We start from the raw sequence: 20,533 nt of genomic DNA, 5'->3' as shown, positions 1-20,533 counted from the left end.
GTGGCTGAGTTTGTAAAGGAACCGAAGTATACAAATCACTTCATTATCAGGGATTGCAAGGCTTAGGCCAGAACGGTTCATTCTGGCAGACCGATTCGTTTCTCTTGTGATAATTAATTGTGTTTATTTGCAATTTACCTTGTTGGAATAAAAGCATGGCTTTTCCATGAACTTTGGGCGATATTATGGACTAGATTTATCCTTGTGACTTTACAAAACTGGACCTTCGAGTCCGACCAACGTCAGTTGATGAAGAACAGACCATTTTTATAAAGCTATGCGTATATAACAATAATAAAAACAAAACCAAATATGAGTCCCTGAGAGAAGTTTTTTTCAACTAAATTTATTTGACCCAGCTTCACTTCTTACTTACGAAAGGCAGATTTCATTGCTGTTCTAATGCTTTCTCCGTTCGGCCACCGTCGTGTCTTGGCGTAACTGTCCTGTATTTCGATGGACGAATCTTTACGGATACATTATCTCGTGGCTAGTTTATATACAAATTTGTGTACGTAGAACTGACGCGATTGATTCTTGGTATTCGTTATTTTAATGCGATGGCTGTTTTTTTGCTGTTTTTGACATGGTTTTTTAATACACGGCGTCACAGCGATCGCTGATGGCAATGGTTAAGAGGTTTTGTAATGTGGGTGGTTAAGTTTAAAAGTTGTGGTTATCTGTTCAGTTACGTTCAGGCCCTTATGTTCGATGCGGGAGCGGGTGGTCGAAAAGATAAAAGAAATAAACTACACCAAAGATTAATAAATTAGCAATAGGTTCGCGAATTCATGATCATTTCTCTTTTCGCTAGTGCACATCATGAAGATTACGACGTTTGCTGATCGCTCAATTAAATTTTTCGTGATGGTACTTGATCTGGAAGGTGTTTAAACTGCAGCACAATATAAACAACTTCCCAATCAGCTGTATATGCGTGTACATAAGAAAAAATGAACTCTGTGCCAAATGTCCGAATTACAAACATTGCACACCTACTTTACAATGAACCGACGCTACTTGGTATGCTCGACTGGGTCTTAAAGGAGGTTCGGTGATGCTCCGGATGGAGTGGCTGAGATTTGCTTTACTTCACACCTAGCACCTTATTGACGGCACTCACTACATCAGGTACTTGTGGCAGGGCAGCGGCTTCAAGCGTTTTGGCATACGGCATTGGCACATCAACACCTGTTTGTAAAACAGAAAATTTAGAAATGATTTTACAAAATTCCGTACGGCGTTTGGCGGCAATTAAGTGACTCAAAAACTACACCTACCAGTTACACGCCAAACAGGGGCATCTAAGTGGAAGAACGTCTCATGTTCCATAATTCGTGCACAAATTTCCGACCCGATGCCTGCGAAAGAGGATAATACAGTTTGGTTTCGAAGAAGGGCAACTATTGACAACCGCAAAATGGACCACATACCGCTTTGCGGCCATCCCTGCTCCACCGTCACTAGGTGGTGAGTCTTTTGCACCGACTTGAAGATCGTTTCCGAATCGAGCGGACGTAGTGATCGTAGGTTGATTACTTCGGCTTCGATGCCTTTACCGGCCAGTTCGTTCGCCGCTTGCATGGCAGTTTCAACCGATTTCGAGTGGGCCACTAGGGTCACGTGTTTACCCGGGCGCATAATCTTCGCCTTCCCGATTGGCAGAACGAAGTTTTTGTCCAGCACCTGATCCGAAACTGGATAGCTTACACCGTATACCATTTCGTTTTCTAGCACAACTACCGGATCGGGGTCACGAATGGCTGCCTTCAGAAGACCTACCGGTAAGAAAAGGGACGGTATGTACCATCACGAATCGCTCATAACCAAGAAAATTTGTCTTACCCTTGGCATCCTCGCTATCGTATGGCGATACAACTTTCAGTCCGGGGCAGTGCGAGTACCAAGCACCGAAGCATTGCGAGTGTTGTGCGGCAACACCGGCGGCGGCGCCGTTCGGTCCGCGGAACACAATCGGGACGTTCACAGTACCGGCTGACATGTAGAATGTTTTCGCGGCTGAGTTAATGACCTGGAATCGAACAGCTCGATGAAAGATGAAAGGCTTCCCCGGGATTTCGCGCGAACAGTTCGATCGGACTTACCTGATCAATGGCCTGCATTGAAAAGTTGAATGTCATAAACTCGCACACTGGTCGTAGACCGGCCATCGCCGCACCGACAGCAATACCGGCGAAGCCCATTTCCGTGATCGGTGTGTCGATCACGCGCTTATCTCCGTACTTCTTCCACAATCCACGGGAAACCTGAAACGCGAAAAGCGCGACCATAAACAAACAGTGGTAAACATCACGCCAATACGTCCGCCAATAAGCGACGTATAAGTGTATGTGTGCCGCTCCAACATACGCACGGCACCGACGGCAATACGTCCTTTCGGTCGATTAGATAACCTTCACTGAGATACGCTTGCCTTTCCACTAATGTCTACTTCCGGTCTAGGTACATAATAATACATTTTCATCTCGCCAGACAATCGACGGAAAACCGTCGAGTCTCATCCGGTGTTTTTCTTGTCCTCCCTTGTCTACTGCGGTGTGAATTGGATTGCAATGTTTACGTAATCGGACCTTTCAATGCCGCGACTACCAGGGTCAAAACGATACGGCAAAAGAATAAAACGAGCCGGCCGGATCTAGTTCCCTTACCTTGTATGCCCCGTCATACTGTGCCACCTCTTCGCCCAGCAGGAACACCTTCTCGTCACGTTCCATTTCCTCGTCGAGCGCGGCGTTGAGGGCATCGCGGACGGTCAGCTGCTGGGCTGCTAGTACCTTGGAGGTCGAAAAGGATCGGCGCGATAGATTGCGCACGGCACTGGCTAGCATCATCGTGAGCGTTTGATTTTGATTGCACTTTTGCGGACGATTAGAATGGGTCGATCGGAAACAAACAATCCAGCAACAATACCCGCGGAAAGGGTCACTCGAAGTACTTCGTCCTCGCGGTTCGATTTCAAACGTACGACGTTCGCCAATTTTACTCTCGCGACCGCTTGTTTCGCTCAACAACTGCGCAGCCTTCACCAACATTCACGCAATTCACCGATTGTCACTAGAACTGTCATTGGCATTTTCATACAATTATTTTATGGTAATTTCTCGTCTTACAAGGTGTCTTTATGGGTTTTAAACATTGTGCGGAAGAAAAGATTATTTATTAATGCATATTGTTAATATTCTGACCATTTGGAACAGTTTCATCTGAAACCTTGTAATTTGTAAACAAAGTGGAGCACGTTCGTAAAGGTTGTAACAAGTCCGACAATTCGCCGGTTCTGACAGCTCGGCGCTGTTTGACGCCGTTTGATTTTGTTAAAGGCGCGCTCATTTCATTTGTTTGTGACGATGGATGTAACAAATTCGGTTTCGAAGGTATGCTTAACTTGCTTCCAAATATCGATTTTGGGTGAACTAATTGGGCAACGCTTGATTATTTTCAGGGTGTTTTCGTGTTCAAAAACGGTGCCTCTCGCGCGAAGGGACGTAAAAAGGCACAACCGTGCAAAAGCTTTTTGGAGAACCAGGTTACCAAACAACTGTGGTTTCAGGGCTACCGCAAGGATTGGGACCGTTTGCAGGCTATGATTGAAAAGCTTCAGTGCGGCAGTTATGGCAAAATCCTGGATGATCTACTGGCGTTCGTCGAAAATTGTTACTTTGCGCAGGATTACGATGGCGCTCTTCCCACCGCAGCCCTATTGACTGGTATCAACCAAATAGACCATTTGTCGCAGTTCGAAAAGCTCGCGGATAACATACGGAACAATACATTCTCAAATGTTGTTATACTTCAATCGAGAGATGGTTCCAACATCAAGCACGCAATTGAAACGATTGTTGAGGGGTTCATAGAGGACCAAACAAGCGATTACTCGGAAGAGAAATTGTTACGCAAAAACCAGCTCAACTTGTCCGTTCTGAAAGCTTGGTATTTGGAAAAGCAACACCAAAGGGAGCGGAAGCCCAATCTTACCATCATCCTGCCGGATTTTGAGCTGTTCAGCCCAAAAGTGTTGCAAGATTTAATACTGATATTAAAGTAAGCAAGCGAAACTGAATATTTAACAAACAGCAATGACAATTGTACTAACTACATGTACATTTCCTACAGTTCCTACGGCCATAGTCTACCGTTCGTGCTCATCTTCGGGGTCGCCACGGCAATAACTACTATCCATAATGTGCTGCCTTACCACGTAATGAGTAAGATTAAGCTAAGCTCCTTTCAATCGGAACCATCCATAACAAACCTGAACATACTGCTGGACCAAGTGCTACTGACGCCGTACTGTCCGTTCCACCTGTCTGGAAAATCTTTTAAACTGCTGTTGGACATCTTTCTGTTCTACGATTTTTCCGTCAACGGTTTTGTGCAAGGCTTTAAGTACGCTTACCTCGAGCACTACTTTCAGCGGCCGATTCACGCCCTGTGCTCCATCGTCAGGGACGAAGATGATCTTACTGTAATGGTCGACCAACTTACCGCATGCGAGTTAGAAGAAATTCGTCAACTACCATCGATTAGGCCATTTGTAGAATCTCTGCAGGACCCACAGGCGGTTATCAACTTTTTCAACGATGACACACACTTGAGAACTGTGCTGCCAGCGATGCTGATACGGGTGCACAACTATTGGTTCACTTTTCACTGTGCTCTCGAAATACTGCGATCCCTGGTGAGTGATCTTCCAAAAGCACCGCTGGGTAAGCAGCTGCGGGATCTCTACTGCTGCGCGGTATCCTCCGATATTACTGTTTTGCCCGAGTTCAAGGAGTGCATTCAGCTGCTTTCGTTCCTATCCAAGGAGGAAATGTTACAGAAGATCAAAGCGGTGCTGGACGTTGTTCTGAATTATGTGACCCGCAACGATCAACTCAGCATGGAAGGTTGCCTCCTTTACGAGGTAGCGCCCCTCGAGGAGCTAGCCAATGGGTTGGCGGTGCTGGCGGATGAACTTGTTGCTGCTACCTATGATCTGCTTCCCGGTGAACAGGGCAACGATCAGCAGCAGCTGCTTTCCCCTGGCATGGGAAGGCAAGAGTTACGCGAAAAACTGCTCACTGCTGCACGCCACAATAAGCAAGAATCGGCCGTTACGCGCACCATGGGACGACTGATGGATTACTTTGTGACGCAGATTTTCCAGCGCTTTTTGCGTCCCCCGTTCAGTCAGTCTATGCCATTAATCGAGCTTTTCCTGTTCACCGATACTACCGCGCTCCGTAGGCACATTATCGGTGCGCCAAGAGGTGCTGTGCACACCGCCCTCAATAACCCGCAGTATTACACGCAGTGCGATTGTTGCGCCCTAGAGGATTCTGCAAGTATTGTGCCGTCATTACCGGATCTCTCGGTCGCTTACAAGCTCCACCTGGAGTGTGGACGAATGATTAACCTGTTCGATTGGTTGCAAGCTTTCCGTACCGTTGTTGATGAAACCAACGCCGAAGAGGAGCAGCAGGTAGACCCAAAAATACAGTAAGTATCGTAACATCAAACATCATACGAGTACTTTCGATATCGTAACTGTTATAATTCACCTTCTTTTTCCTTCAAATGCATAGAGCCCGCTTTACTCGTGCCGTCGCAGAGCTGCAGTTTCTTGGTTTTATTAAAACGTCGAAAAAGAAAACCGATCACGTAACAAGGCTTACGTGGTAAACTGGAGAAAAGCTGAATTAAAGACAATGCGCTGATACTCGTATTTATTTGCATTCTTAGTCAAATCATTAATAAAAAGCACGATCCCGCATAGGGAATTGCTAGACTTTTCGTCTCGTTATATACACTCGCATGTAAGTGGGACTTTCCTTGACAACGCGCAACTCACGTACGAAGTTTACAGGTCCTTCCGGCGTATGGTACTGGCCGTGTGTTCGTAGGATCGACTCTTTCTTCACCCATTGATTCTGTTGTTCATGCGGTGGGTCGACATTTTCATTTTCTTTGCAAGAGCTTGCCCTACCGACGTGTGCCGATGACTGATCTTGCACTGGGTGATCGCAGACATCGGCCGTCTTACCTTCTGCAGGCGGCACACGCTTGCGGTTGGGCTGACCAGCAGCAACGCCTTTTGAATTTCCATCAGTCGGCCCTAAGTCAATCTTGCAATTATGATCACTTTTAAGCTTATTTTTCTCACAGTTGAAAGAGCAGCTTGGGGAACTCGCTGCCAAAGTCCTACAATGCGCGTCGTCAGTATCGAACACTTTGTTTTTACGTACGATTTTCAATTCTTTTTTTTGCTGTTTATCACGCTTGCGAGCATCACCCTGCTCTTTGTTGTTCTGAAGACTCGCATCCGACGGACCCGCGGATGTGTTTTCTTCGCACGGTTCCAATTTCACAGCGTTTCCAGATTCATTTTCGAAGCCGCTGAGGTTTAGCGATTCGTCAAAGCAAGTATCTACACTGCACCCTGAGGAACGCTGTTCGGCCTCGCCGTCGATAGCTTCTGATTTAATTGGTGTTTGCAACAAAGAATCCATAATGAGTTGAATCGACGAGTTGGCATCGAAATCTGATTCCGACATCGGTGCATGTTTGAGCGGTGTTCCCACAGACTTCGCGGGCGAATGCAACACCACCATCGGTGTCGGTCTTATGGGAGAATTCAGGTTCGACGAAGATCGACGCTTGGTAGCGGAAGATTGATTGTAATCGAGCGCTGAAACAATCGGCAAGGAAATTGATGAAAAGTATGTTGAAGAAAGCGTCGTGCTCAGTTGCGAATCTGATGAGTTATTCTCGGTCTTGGGTCGTTTGCCCAAAGCCGAACTAGCATCCAGCGAGATTCTACGTTTTCTGTTGCTTTTAGGAGCGTCCGTGCTACTATTTTTGCTTGATGAGAATGGATTTATTGCCCCTAGAGTATCGATCGATTTACTTGATTGTGATGCATCCATCGAACCGCTTGCGCTTAAGCTTTGATTCTGAGGTTCTTGCTTTGATAAAACGCTTTTAAGGTTTCTAAAGACGCCATTTGAGTTTTTCGCGATGTAATAAGGAACTGAGTCAGTAACACTTAGATCAGTGTCGGTAGTTTTGAACAGTTCCTCTTTTTTGTTTTCTTCAATAACATTCGCCGAAGGCACCAAGCTCGTTGAGTTTGGTACTTCATCGGTGTCGTTCGATTCATATTCTTTGCTAAAGTTCATAAAGTAGGATTGCAATGGTGTTAACGTTGGGTAGGTGTTGCTCGATGTTGCAACCAAACTTTCTGACTCAACAGGAGCAGTATTGCTGCTTTCTGCTGTACGTTCGGGAATCTGCATTGCGGAAGATTGATCTTCAACTGCTGAGTTTTCGATCAATGGTGCCACCGATTCTGATTCTGTGTGTAACTCATTGCAAATGGCACCGCTGGCTGGTTCCACAATTCCATCGTCTAGTTCACAAACCGTCATAGCATCTTCAATATTCTCTCCATTGGGTCGAGGCTCTAGAAATTCTTTTGGATTCACCGTATCCACATTTTCATCGTCAGTGTTTAACTGCGGTCGATTTTTACTTTCCTCAACACCTAGTGCTATTGGGTGCTTCATTGGTATTACTACCGTACTGTCGACGTTCGTCATGGCACCACTTAATGGAGATTTTCGTGCATGTTTCTTTATTTTTAAAGAAGCTGCGAGTCTTTTAAAATCGATGGCGTGTCCTTCCAAATGAGAAACCTTACATTTCTCTACGGACCTTATGAAGAAGGCAGCTTCCTTCTTTAGTTGGTCGATCCTAAGATGCACTGGTTTGGCTAAACATTTACGTTGCGGTACCAAGATCGGTTCTTCGTCCCAATTTCCGTCACTATCCAACGTTCGACTTTTGCACTCTGATATTCTTTTCGCCATATTAGAGCATTCAGCTTTAGACGAGCTCCGTGAGCTCCTTTGACTGCCGGTTGTGATTGAAGCTCTTTCATGTTTATAGTTTGGTGTGCCATTATCAACACCAGCAATAATCTTAGGGGTTCGTAATCGATCTGCTTCTGCATCAATAGCGTCGGCACCTTTCTGGATTGAACCCTCATTGTCTTGACGGTTTAAGTTTTTAGCAGTTTGCTTCATTACATCGTTTTGCTCAACTTTATCGGAATTTAATGGCTGTTCGATAGGGCTTTCAATGGTAGTGTGTCCGTTGGTCGCGATTGCTGTATTAGATGCATCTTTCGATGCAACTGCATCTTTATCTTTTTGTGGTGCCTTTGAGTTCGTACATTTTCGCCTTGTGCGAGTAGCAACCGCGACCGCTTTCAAGTTTTTTGAACTTGTTTCTAAGTCAGATCCGTCTACACTTTTACAGGTCGATTCCGGATTTTCATGAACGGTACTGTCAACGATTAGCGATGTACAATGCAACTCCAATTGTACAGCACCAGCTTGATCTACGTCGTTCACACTTGTTTTTTGCTTTAAGTATTCTGTTGGTCCAAGGTCATTTGAAACGGATGTGCTATCGCCTGAGGCCTGTACATCCGAGGAGCCATGTTCTACATCGGTAATCATGTTTGGTAATGTGAGAATCTCTTTGGAATCATCACGCCTTTTATCCGTGTCTTCTGTTTGAGAAACTTCCATGTCATTTTGCGCTGCTTCCTGTACATCGGTCTCAGCGTCTTTGCTACTATGTTTAGTGAATAGCGATGTAGGATGCACATTAAATTTGGCAGTTGTACTCTGATTAAGGTCGTTCTGATTTGCCGTACTGTGTGAATATTCTTTTGTATTCCCAGGGTCAGTTGTGAAGCGTGTGCTATCGCTCGAGGCCTTTTGCTGATTAAATTTGTGTACATTTGAGGAGCAATCTTCCACATCCGTACCAATGTTTGAGAATGCTGGAATCGTATTGGGATTAATGCAACTCGTATCTGCGTCATCCGGTCGAGAAACTTCCTTATTTCTCTTTGCTCTTTTATGTACCTTCGCATCGGTTTCAGCGCATTCGATGTTGTGTTCTTTTTTCACGTGTACATCTTCCAAATTCGTACAAATGTCTCTATGGCTGCTAGTCTTGTGCATCTCATTTTGGACAAGTAATGTCGATGACTTTTCCTTTCGTCGCTTTTTTTCATGTGTTATACTTTCTTTACTGTTACTTTCCAACGCACGTTTTTCACCGGCAAGAACTTTGATATCGTCCCTCGTTGGATGAGTACCGGTGGAATTACTAAATACTATGCTATTTCGGTCGCGATACTTCCCCTCTCTTTGATGGTCGCGTTCGCTACTTCTCTGGTTTCTACCACTCCTACTCTGCATTGAGAAGTCATCACGATCCCGATGCCTGTCACGGGATTTTCCTCTTTGATCACGACCCCAAACACTGCTCAGTTGTGCATACTTTTCACGATCCCGTTCCTTTTCACTGTCCCGTGCGCGGTGTTTGTCACTGTGCCTGTTGCTAGTATTTTCACGGTCCCGTCCACGACTTGTATCGCGAATCCACTCTCGGTCTTTCCCTCGATCCTTTTCGCGGTCGCTGTCGTGGTCGCGATATTTTTCACACCGTCGATCTTGTTCACGGTTACGTTCGCGCTCACGCCTGTGGTTCTCTCCTTCTTCGTGACCACGAACACATTTTCTCTTTCGATCCAGGTAATCATCTTCCATAACCAATTCAACTTGAACGCCAACGTGTTTTGATTGTACGGAAACCGTCTGTGTTCCGCGGTTGTGGCTGTTACTAGCTCTATTGGAGCTACGGTCCCTAGTGATGTGGTTTCCCCGTCTAAAGAGAGCATTATCGCATTGTTTTCGAAGGTCACTGATGATAGTATCTTTACGTTTCAATTCCGCTTTTGCCGTTAGCAACAGTGAAGATATATTTTCCAATAAAATATTGTTCTTGTTCAATACTTCACATTTTTGTTGCTCTTCCGTTTTAACTTGTTGCTCTAATTCGGCTATTCGGCACAAAAGGCTTTGCACTTCCCGGCTTTTCTATAAATCGATAAAAGGAGTAAGTAATGCTCGGATAGAGAATTAATGAGTAACCAGGAACAGGAAAGTAACCTTCTCGGCTTCCGCGTCGCACTTGTCCAAGTCTCCGTAGATATCGAAATCATCCATAGCTTCTAAGGCTGAATCACTGTTGGGTTCGCCTCTTCCGCACGAAAGGCTGTGGACTTCCCGGCTTTCCTGTGAAGGAATGAAACGCGTAATTAATGAATGAAGGATCGGAGAAGCATTGAAAGGACAGGAAACTAACTTTCTCGGTCTCCGTATCGCACTTGTCCAAGTCTCCGTAGATATCGGAATCATCCATCGCCTCTGAGGGCAAACCACTATTTTAGCGGCAAATCGCCATGAACTATGAAAACTTTACCAACCAAGCGCAATGTGTTGACTGAAACGTCAAAATATAAACATGTTGAACCGTTTTGACAAACGATAGAAAAAATCCAATTGATACGTCAAATGGTTTATGGCAAGTCTGAGCGGGAAAACTAACGAACAGGGATCCTAATTTGCTTAGGTTTCGAAAAACCGCTCCATCGACCAATCCTGGAAACGTTTTTATTTTTGTGACTTTAGATCGGAGTGCTGTGCATACTCGAGTGGAGCTTGAAGCGCGTTGTTTAATTTCCTGTGTTCTGTTATTTGCTGTTGTCGTTTTTTCCGTCATGTCTTTCTTGGCAATTATCAGATAGTTACATACACATAACCTTCCATGCACCTTTTCGAATGTTCAGACTAGCACTAAACTAGAAACTTCCCGACTCGATGCGCTTAGTGCTCCGATATACGGATATACACATCGAAAGATCGAAGAAAAATATCGAAAAGAGAAAGATAGGTAATGAAAACAATTATGTACTGTTGATAGAACCAGGAAGGGGCCGTTATCCTTCAGTAATAAGCTTTACAGCACGTTACATGCTTGATATCATATCATCTCCGACAGAATTGGCCACATGAAAAATACAACTGCGATACATATTGAGCGATTCGTTTTACATGCATCTCGTAGATAGGGTCCCTATCGTAGAGATCCTAAGTACTTCCTATAAAAGTACAGTGCAATGACAAAGCATGTCAGACGAAGGCGCAAGAATAACATAACAACATTCGAAGAATAGATTCAACGTAAAGTAAAGTGATTGGAATTTGCCGAAACGAAACATGAATCGAGTGTTCACTAAGTCGATGCTGCAAATCGTAGCAAAAATCAGAGAGTCAAACAATGTACAACGACGAATGTTCGGTTCAACACGATGTTGTCTACACGCGAATGAGCCGACACGAAATACGCAGCATTTTGATGTCATCATTGTTGGCGGAGGAATGGTTGGTGCTGCTCTCGCTTGTTCACTTGGGAAAAACAGCAGGCTACAAGATAAGCGAATTTTGTTGCTAGAAGCAGCGCCGGAATGCAAGAAACCTTCCACCGACCGATACAGCAACCGTGTATCAGCAATCAACAAAGGTGCCCATCAGTTAATGGAGAAAATCGGAGCTTGGGAGGAAATCAAAAACACTCGCGTCAAACCAGTGATGAAAATGCAAGTATGGGACGCTTGCTCCGATGCCTTGATAACGTTCAACTATAACGATTTTGCCGAGAACTTATCGTGGATAGTGGAAAACGACGTCGTTCTTGCGAGCATATACAACCAGCTGACGACGGTGCCCAACGTAGCGGTCCGTTACTCATCGAAAATTGCAAAATGCGATTTGATTCGGGACGGTGCGGATAAAAGTGCGGTTCACCTAACAAATGGCGATCTGCTCACATGTGAACTACTGGTAGGCGCCGACGGCTATAATTCGATGGTTCGCAAGCAGATGGGTGTCCACAATTTCACGATTGCCTATGGCCAAATGGGCATCGTGTCAACGCTTCAGCTGGCTGACATTTCTCCCGGGGGCAACGTGACCGCCTGGCAGCGATTCCTTCCCACCGGTCCAATCGCACTTCTACCATTGAATGATGAGATGAGTTCCCTTGTTTGGTCAACCAGCATTACTGAGGCGAAAAAGCTGTTGCAACTGGATGACTCTGCTTTCGTGGCTGCAGTTAATGCGGCCTTCAACAAACCGGTAGCCAGGAACACCATCGTAGACCAAGTGGTGTCAAATGTCCATTCTCTGCTCAAGCACAGCACGGGACAACGCATGGAAGCGGCTCCCGCCGTACAGTCGGAAGTGAAACATTCACGTGCAGCATTTCCACTCGGCCTGGGCCACACCAGTACCTACGTAGCGCAAGGCGTTTGCCTAATCGGTGATGCCGCTCATCGTGTTCACCCACTAGCCGGTCAGGGTGTCAACCTAGGGTTTGGCGATGTTCAAGCGCTGACCGACGTACTGGCTGATTCGAACTATGCCGGACTTGGCCTGAGCACGGTTGGCGAGCTTACGAAGTACGAACAGCAGCGGTTGAAACATAATGTTGCCATGCTGCTAACAACTCACGGCTTGCAACGACTTTACACGACGGATTTCATGCCCGCCGTTGCACTGCGCAGTGTGGGTCTTACCATCACTAACGCATTCCCACCGGTGAAGAATTTTTTAATGAATCGTGCAATGTTTTAAAACGAAGAAAGACTGTCTACCAGGCATAGCAGAGATTAACCTACTCACGGTCAGTTTCTTCAATCTACAATACAATAAAGTACTTCAAGTATTTAAAGTAGCTATTTGACTATATGCTACACAGCACCAGTCAAATTCTGAAATGTAAATTTTTGCCTTTTTCGATAATGGTTTGATGACAGAACTTGTTTGTGTACCGCGATAATGATTTTCGTATTTTCGTTTGTAGGTGTAGCGTTTTACTACAGATTGCCTTTCCCATTTGTATTGATTGAGGAGCCCGTATTTTAAGCTACCGTCGAACAGGAAAAATACAGGACGAAACTGATTTAGTTTACATTATTGTTGGTACATTGAGCCACAATAAAATTGGTACTTCGTTAAGAATATGAGACTCTCTCCATGACGCTCTTACTACCGCAGCACACGGAGTTCACTTTGATTACTGAGCAACAGATTTTGATCCTTGATGAATGTTCTGGGTTAATCTTGTTAAGTCAGAAAAAGTTAACTGTAAAGAAAATCCAATAAGTACACAGTCCCTTTCTCTAACAAAAAAAAAACGTTGAATCAAACGTATTTGATCTTCGTTTTAATAATAGTTTAGTCGAACTGCGTATGACTTTAAGTGATTAGCAATTTTGTTTTCTTAAATAGGATCTCTACCTTAGAGATCCCGTGCTTGCTATAAAAGGAATCGCCAGATGACAATACGTTGCTGTCAAACGGAGGAACCGCAAACTGCTCGCGTGTTGCACTTTCCCTTCGACGTAAGCGATTTCGCGTGCTGCGGAGGCAAGTCGTCAACGAATTGTGATTTTAAAGTTTTTACAGAAATATTCATTCGTGGTCGTGTAGATTGAAACCAATTCCCGTGCGTTGCACCATTTGAAATACACTTTGCTACGCTTCTCAACGCCTAAACGCCGTCATGTCCAACGCGACTGCTGCTGTGAAGGATGATCTTTCACAGGCAGCACCGGTGAAAACGGAGAAGCAGCTTAAAAAAGAAGCAGAAAAGGCGGCGAAGCTAGCTAAGTTGCAGGAGAAGTTAAACAAAAAACAGCAACAAGAGCAGCAATCTGCTGCCAAACCGAAAACGGAGGTAAGTTTAGGGTCTGCCATTGCATCATATCATTGAATGATGCAAGGCCTGCTACGGTTGCGCTTAGGCATTAAATTCGGGTGAGATATATCAAATATCGTAAAGTGAAAGGCACCATCAAAAATCATATTAAGCTTGGTTCACCGCGACCCTTGAACACGTGCTGCGCTAAAGAGCAATGATTCTCTGAATATTTTTCGAGAAAGGTTACTTGGTTTATCAGTGACCCCATGGGTTAGCGATGGCGGTTTCCGATGTGTGACGAGCTACTTCTGTCTTTTGCAGAAAAAACTAAAAGAAACAAAAGAAGCGATCGTTTACGGCGGCAGTACGAAGGAAGGTGAAAAGAAAGATTTAACTGGCCCGTTCCCGGATGCGTACAGCCCGCAGTATGTTGAGGCAGCGTGGTATAGCTGGTGGGAGAAGGAAGGATTCTTTAAACCAGAGTACGGGGTAAGTACAAGGATTGCAGGATGGGCATTACATTCTCTGGTCATTCGATTGTGATTTTGATTTTCTAGCGTAAGTTAAATAATCCGAATGGCCAATTCGTCATGGTCATTCCGCCGCCGAACGTAACCGGCTCATTGCATCTCGGCCACGCGCTAACCAACGCTATTGAGGACGCCATTACCCGTTGGAACCGGATGAAGGGACGCACTACGTTGTGGGTGCCGGGTTGCGATCATGCCGGCATTGCCACGCAGGTGGTGGTAGAGAAAAAGCTGTGGCGCGAGCAGCAGCAAACGCGTCACGACCTCGGTCGCGAAAAGTTCATCGATAAGATCTGGCAATGGCGCAACGAGAAGGGCGATCGGATCTACCATCAGTTAAAGAAGCTCGGCTCATCGTTTGACTGGGACCGCGCCTGCTTTACGATGGACCCGAAACTGTGCAAGGCGGTGACTGAAGCATTCGTTCGGATGCACGAACAGGGTCTAATCTATCGCAGCAGCCGGCTGGTCAACTGGTCTTGTACGTTACGTTCGGCCATCTCCGACATTGAGGTGGACAAGGTGGAAGTGGCGGGTCGAACTCAGCTTTCGATTCCTGGCTACTCCGAGAAGGTCGAGTTTGGTGTTTTGGTGTCCTTCGCGTACAAAGTGTGCGGTAGTGAGACGGAGGAGATTGTGGTGGCCACAACTCGTGTGGAGACGATGCTCGGCGATACGGCGGTGGCAGTACATCCGAACGACGAACGCTACAAGCATCTCCATGGAAAGTTCGTGCAGCATCCGTTTTGTGCCCGTCAGCTACCGATTGTGTGCGATGAGTTTGTGGAGCGGGAGTTCGGGACGGGTGCAGTAAAAATTACTCCGGCGCATGACCCCAATGATTACGAGGTAGGCAAGAGGCACAACCTGCCGTTCGTGACGATATTCACCGACGATGGAGTTATCACTGGCGACTATGGGCCGTTTACGGGCATGAAACGGTTTGATGCGCGAAAGGCCATTTTGGCGGTACTTCAAGAGCGGGGTCTCTATCGGGACACCAAGGACAATCCGATGGTCGTGCCGGTTTGCTCACGATCCAAAGACATCGTGGAACCGTTGATCAAACCGCAATGGTACGTACGTTGCAGTGAGATGGCGGCCAGTGCGACGGAAGCAGTCCGTTCCGGGGAACTAATTATCACGCCCGAGGTGCACCGAAAAACTTGGTACCACTGGATGGACGAGATACGCGATTGGTGCGTTTCCAGGCAGCTCTGGTGGGGCCATCGGATTCCTGCCTACCAAGTGGTTTTCAAGGATCCTTCCAAAGCACCTAGTGATTTGAGCGACGAAAACCGTTGGTTTGTTGGACGCTCTGAAGCGGAAGCCCTGAGCAAGGCGGCTTCGGCGCTGAATGTGGACAAATCATGCATTACGCTGCAGCAGGATGAGGATGTGCTGGACACGTGGTTCAGTTCCGGTCTGTTTCCTTTCTCCGTGTTTGGGTGGCCCGATAACACCGACGACCTGAAACTGTTCTACCCAACGACGCTGCTGGAAACGGGGCACGACATTCTTTTCTTCTGGGTCGCCCGAATGGTGTTTTTCGGTCAAACACTGCTCGGCAAGCTACCATTCCGGGAGGTGTTTCTGCATCCGATGGTCCGAGACGCCCACGGGCGTAAGATGTCCAAATCGCTCGGTAACGTTATCGATCCGATGGACGTTATATTGGGCATTTCGCTCGAAGGACTGCACGAGCAACTGCTTGATTCCAATCTTGATCCGCGCGAAGTCGAAAAAGCGAAAGCGGGACAGAAGCAAGACTATCCGAACGGTATACCGGAGTGTGGAACGGATGCACTTCGGTTTGCGCTTTGCGCCTATATGACGCAGGCTCGTGATATCAATCTGGACATCAATCGTGTGCAAGGATATCGGTTCTTTTGCAACAAATTGTGGAACGCCACCAAGTTCGCCCTCATGTATTTCTCAGGAACGGACACGTACGATGTCATTACAACCCTGGTAAGTTCCAGAGAGGCTTTGCCTTTATTTTCCACCAAAGTTTGTGACCTTATTTTATATTCTGTTTACGTTATATTTACCTTGCAGGACGGCGGAGAAGGTGGCAATATTGATCGATGGATACTTTCACGGTTAGCTGGGTGTATAGAGGTGTCAAATCGAGGCTTCGAGAAGTATGAGTTCGCTATGGCGACCAATGCGTGCTACAATTTCTGGCTCTACGATTTGTGCGACGTGTATTTGGAGTGTTTGAAATGCGTATTTCAGACGGGTGACGAACGCTCTCAGAATAATGCACGGCGCACGCTCTACACATGTCTCAATCTCGGCCTGAAACTGCTATCGCCCTTTATGCCATTCATAACGGAGGAACTCTATCAGCGGCTGCCTAGAGGTGACCATCGAACGGTGGCGAGTATTTGTGTTGCCCCTTACCCGGAAGCAGATGTGTGCCCCTGGAAGGATGAATCGATCGAAAAGGGATTCGAGTTTGTGCAAAAAACGGCTCGAGATATACGCTCCGCCCGTAGCGATTACAATATCCCCAACAAGACGAAAACTGATGCGTACTTCATTTGCGCGGATGAAGGCGTGCGCAGCGCGCTGGAACGGTTCGGTGGCGAGCTGGAAACAATGGCTTACTCGACGGTACATTTCGGCATGGTACCACCTGCCGGGTGTGCGATTCTTACCATCACGGGCCAGTGTGTGGTACACCTGATGCTGAAGGGTTTGATCGAGGTGGACAAAGAGATCGAAAAAATGGGTAAAAAGCAGGAGACGCTAACGCAAACTGTGGCCAAGCTGCAACAGGCAATGTCCGTAGCAAACTATGCCGGCAAGGTGCCGGAAGACGTTCGGAAAGCGAACCAAGAAAAGTTGGATCAATCGAAGGTTGAAATTGAGCGACTGATCGCCGCAATCGATACGCTGAAAATGATGTAAGAAACATTTTCGAGCAAAACTCTTACCAAGAAAAGGGTGGCACAGAATTTTTATTTATATTATCATGCTATCTAAGCCCCTGGTTACTTCGGGCATAATTTATCAACGCAAGTTATCGTGCTCACACAGCAATAAAAAATATATCATTTTGACGACTTGAAAGCATTTATGCCTTATCGTTGATGCAGAATATAATTCTACTATTTTGCAATTCTACCTCGCCAAACCTTAGCGGCTTTATGGATGGGTCAAGTTTTTATAACGAAAATCATATGAAATCGAATAAACCGTTGTTCCAAGTTTATAAAAGTTTAGTTAAAGTTAAATTAAAGTTTATCCGTGTACTAGCAGTATGGTTTTAAGTTGTTATCGCCGAACAACTCCACTCATCATTTCATCTGTAATGTCTGTAAAACAGCTTTTCAATCAAATTTTCATGCTAACGAAAATTATAACATTCTTCATCGACCGCGTCCCTTCTCGACACATTGTAAGTATTAAACATAATTTTATTTTAAACTAAATGGGCATATAAGAAGAAGTAGTGTCAAGAATTATGATTTGCTTATTGTTTTATGTGCTATTTATGTCTTTCTACAAAACTATCAAATAATTTGAATCATTTGCTTTTGCACCGGAGTACAGCTGCGTCCGTTTCTGCTGCTTACCGGACTATGGCTGCGTTCGTTTCCGGGCTTTCTTCGCTCTGCCCATTTGACATAAATGGTCGGTGTAATCGATTGGCCGTCACAACAAAAAACGACACAGTTCGATTGGCCTCAGATTGGTTCGAGAGCTCAGTCGATAAATCAATTTCTTTGTATACCTCCCGTTTCGTTGATGGTTTCTTGAGAGAGATATTATACTGTGGTTTCGCTTCGATTTCGGTCCTATTCAACCCACTGTCTCGACCACAGCGCGACCAGACAGAGAACCACAACAATCATGGAAGAGGACCTTCCGACGGAGTTCGATCTAATCGTGATAGGAACGGGTGAGTCACTGGTATGCATTATCATTAGTTGTCCAGACACCAATAATAAATTGAACACTGTGCAGGCCTTACGGAATCGATCATTGCTGCTGCGGCAAGTCGAGTCGGAAAAACGGTTCTACATTTGGACTCCAACGATTACTACGGCGGTTATTGGGCATCGTTTAACTTCGAATCATTCCGGAAGTACCTCCGTTCCGATGAGCAGAAACCGGAACCTGTGGAAGAACCGGTTCCACAGGACTTTCTTCTGCTCCGCCGCCGACCAACGGCCGTACAGAATGGTCGCGAACAGTGGTACGATTTTAAGCGCCACGGTGACGTGGATGGTTGGAACCAAGAGAGGATTGAGCAAGAGTTTCGCCGTTTTAACATCGATTTGACACCAAAGTTGATGTATGCGCGCGGATCGCTCGTGGAGTTACTTATATCTTCCAATATTTGCCGATACGCCGAGTTCCGGGCTCTCGATCGGGTCGCTACGGTTTGGGAGGGCCGCATCATGACCGTTCCCTGTTCACGGTCGGACGTCTTCACCAGCAAAGACGTGAATGTAATTGAAAAGCGCCTTTTGATGAAGTTTCTTCAAAGTTGCGCTGCGTATGATGACGGCAGTGAGGGAGAGGACCACTTGGAAGTTGGCGGTGTGCCGGAGGATAAAACCTTTCTGGAACACCTGCAGAGCCACAAACTGACCCCTAATCTGATTCACTACGTGCTGTACGCGATAGCGATGGGTGACGATCGCACGGGTTGTCGCGAGGGGATGGCAGGAGTGAAGAAGTTCCTCATGAGCCTTGGTCACTACGGTAACAGCCCGTTTCTTTTCCCTGTGTACGGTTGCGGTGAGATTCCACAATGCTTTTGCCGATTGTGTGCCGTTTTCGGTGGCATTTACTGTTTGAACAAAGCGATTGGAGGTGTTCAGTTGAGCAGGGAACCAACGGGACGGAACTATGAATCGGTCAAATGTGGCAAGCAGAACATCAAGTCAAAAGATTTAGTCGTCGGACAAGGATACTTGGGGTGTGAAGTGTTTTTGCACGATAAAGGCAGTGTTAAAAAACGCAGCTCGGTTTGTGGAAAACTGGCGCGAGCCGTCATACTAACGAATGTGCCTTTTGGAGGAGTTTCACAAAATCCCGGAGGGGGAGGAGTGGCGATTATGAAGCTACCACCGGTTGACGGGCAGCCCGCGGGGGCCACGATACTGCAGCTGGCGCATTCCAGTGGCACTTGTCCCAAAGAAATTTGTACGTACGCTACCAAACTTACTATAAAATTGCTAGAGGTAATGTGCTGACACAATAAGTCTGTTATTTTCATTCCTACAGTTCTAATCCACATAACATCGGTCGCCGTAACGGAAAATCCTGAAAGCGACCTTAAACCTTATGTGAAACAAATTCTCAACTCCGACTATCCCAAAGCAACCGAATCGACCGTGACGCCGGAAAATGCCTCAGCTGAGCCGATTGAAAACACGGTGTCGACCATTTTGTACGAGGCATACTTTAATATTCCAACCTGTGCGGTATGCGAACAGACAACCGAGGGGTCTCTTCCAGCTGGCATACATCTGACCTGCGGCCCGTTCCATGAGCTGGACTACGATCACAGCATTCGGCAAGCGAAAACAATTTTCCTGGAGCTGTACCCCGACGAGGAATTTTTGCCACGGGCACCGGACCCGGAAGAGATCATCATTGGTGAGGAGGAACCGGTTCAAGCACAGGCGCTGGTAGATGATGGCGCACCGATTGACAATGCGAGCGAGTGTCGTGATACGGAATCGGATTCTGGGCTCGCACTGGAAGCTAAGGAAGAAGCTATTGATAAGGCTGAGGAGTGCACGGAATTGAAGTAATCGGGGAAACACGATCCCAACAGTACACTGCGCTCATTAACTGCCAGCTGATTACGCTTGATGTTTACTAAGAATGTGTATGATGCGCTACTCTGATATTGCTATCGCTTTTTGCCTACCGAACCACATTTGAAATAAAATGACTTTGCAAGCTTTGCGTAATATACCAAAACAAAAAGGGTGTTCCAATGAAATTTACTTATCCAACTTCGTGCAAAATTAACTTATGTTAATTTTATTTCCACTTTGGGGTTATATTCATAAAATGAAATCTAATATTTTTTTAAATACAATTAATATTTTTTATATTTAAAAAAGTGACAGCTCAGGTTCATTTATTTATTTTAGGTTCACGCAAATTGTCAAACAAATGAACCACAACAAACTGGGAGAAAGGTTGTTTGGTTTTTGCGTTTGGTTGGACAAAGTTAAAAATTACTCTCTTATTAGTGTTTCACGTTTTTCGGGTAATGTTTGTTAATTTTTGGTGAATAACAACCGTTTAATTCTCGATTCGCTTACGGTCCGAGATCCAGCAGCACTTTTTCGCGGCACAGTCTTAATACGATAACGGAAGACAAATGGACAGATAATTATGGA

General features: G+C 45.9%; 6 protein-coding genes across 6 annotated transcripts; 4 read left to right on the top strand and 2 right to left on the bottom strand.

Moving 5' to 3' along the window:
• Positions 1-324: 324 nt before the first annotated feature.
• LOC131206455 (pyruvate dehydrogenase E1 component subunit beta, mitochondrial) lies at positions 325-3,011 on the bottom strand. The gene is made up of 6 exons (XM_058199009.1): positions 2,670-3,011; positions 2,106-2,267; positions 1,846-2,032; positions 1,434-1,778; positions 1,281-1,361; positions 325-1,191 (listed from the first exon to the last, which is right to left on the bottom strand). The coding sequence occupies exons 1-6, from the start codon at positions 2,850-2,852 to the stop codon at positions 1,088-1,090; spliced, it is 1,062 nt and encodes a 353-aa protein (XP_058054992.1). The 5' UTR covers positions 2,853-3,011; the 3' UTR covers positions 325-1,087.
• Positions 3,012-3,368: 357 nt separating this feature from the next.
• On the top strand, positions 3,369-5,726 carry LOC131216316 (origin recognition complex subunit 3). Its single transcript, XM_058210769.1, has 4 exons — positions 3,369-3,395; positions 3,464-4,062; positions 4,135-5,502; positions 5,589-5,726. The coding sequence occupies exons 1-4, from the start codon at positions 3,369-3,371 to the stop codon at positions 5,683-5,685; spliced, it is 2,091 nt and encodes a 696-aa protein (XP_058066752.1). The 3' UTR covers positions 5,686-5,726.
• Positions 5,727-7,887: 2,161 nt separating this feature from the next.
• On the bottom strand, positions 7,888-10,146 carry LOC131215184 (uncharacterized protein DDB_G0284459-like). The gene is made up of 3 exons (XM_058209571.1): positions 10,032-10,146; positions 8,940-9,959; positions 7,888-7,914 (listed from the first exon to the last, which is right to left on the bottom strand). The coding sequence occupies exons 1-3, from the start codon at positions 10,086-10,088 to the stop codon at positions 7,888-7,890; spliced, it is 1,104 nt and encodes a 367-aa protein (XP_058065554.1). The 5' UTR covers positions 10,089-10,146.
• A 964-nt stretch (positions 10,147-11,110) lies between these two features.
• On the top strand, positions 11,111-12,679 carry LOC131216109 (ubiquinone biosynthesis monooxygenase COQ6, mitochondrial). The gene has a single exon (XM_058210521.1). It carries the CDS (start codon positions 11,142-11,144, stop codon positions 12,555-12,557), a length of 1,416 nt encoding a protein of 471 aa, XP_058066504.1. The 5' UTR covers positions 11,111-11,141; the 3' UTR covers positions 12,558-12,679.
• A 733-nt stretch (positions 12,680-13,412) lies between these two features.
• Positions 13,413-17,243, top strand: LOC131209206 (valine--tRNA ligase). The gene is made up of 4 exons (XM_058202218.1): positions 13,413-13,662; positions 13,948-14,115; positions 14,184-16,127; positions 16,215-17,243. The coding sequence occupies exons 1-4, from the start codon at positions 13,489-13,491 to the stop codon at positions 17,070-17,072; spliced, it is 3,144 nt and encodes a 1,047-aa protein (XP_058058201.1). The 5' UTR covers positions 13,413-13,488; the 3' UTR covers positions 17,073-17,243.
• A 632-nt stretch (positions 17,244-17,875) lies between these two features.
• Positions 17,876-20,078, top strand: LOC131214937 (rab proteins geranylgeranyltransferase component A). Its single transcript, XM_058209285.1, has 3 exons — positions 17,876-18,066; positions 18,132-19,319; positions 19,401-20,078. Exons 1-3 carry the CDS (start codon positions 18,018-18,020, stop codon positions 19,931-19,933), a joined length of 1,770 nt encoding a protein of 589 aa, XP_058065268.1. The 5' UTR covers positions 17,876-18,017; the 3' UTR covers positions 19,934-20,078.
• Positions 20,079-20,533: the final 455 nt, after the last annotated feature.

This window comes from Anopheles bellator, chromosome 1 (assembly GCF_943735745.2).
Source record: "Anopheles bellator chromosome 1, idAnoBellAS_SP24_06.2, whole genome shotgun sequence".
Lineage (NCBI taxonomy): Eukaryota > Metazoa > Arthropoda > Insecta > Diptera > Culicidae > Anopheles > Anopheles bellator.
The sequence above is the reverse complement of the archived record's forward strand: the minus strand, read 5'-3'. Positions and strand labels throughout refer to the sequence as shown.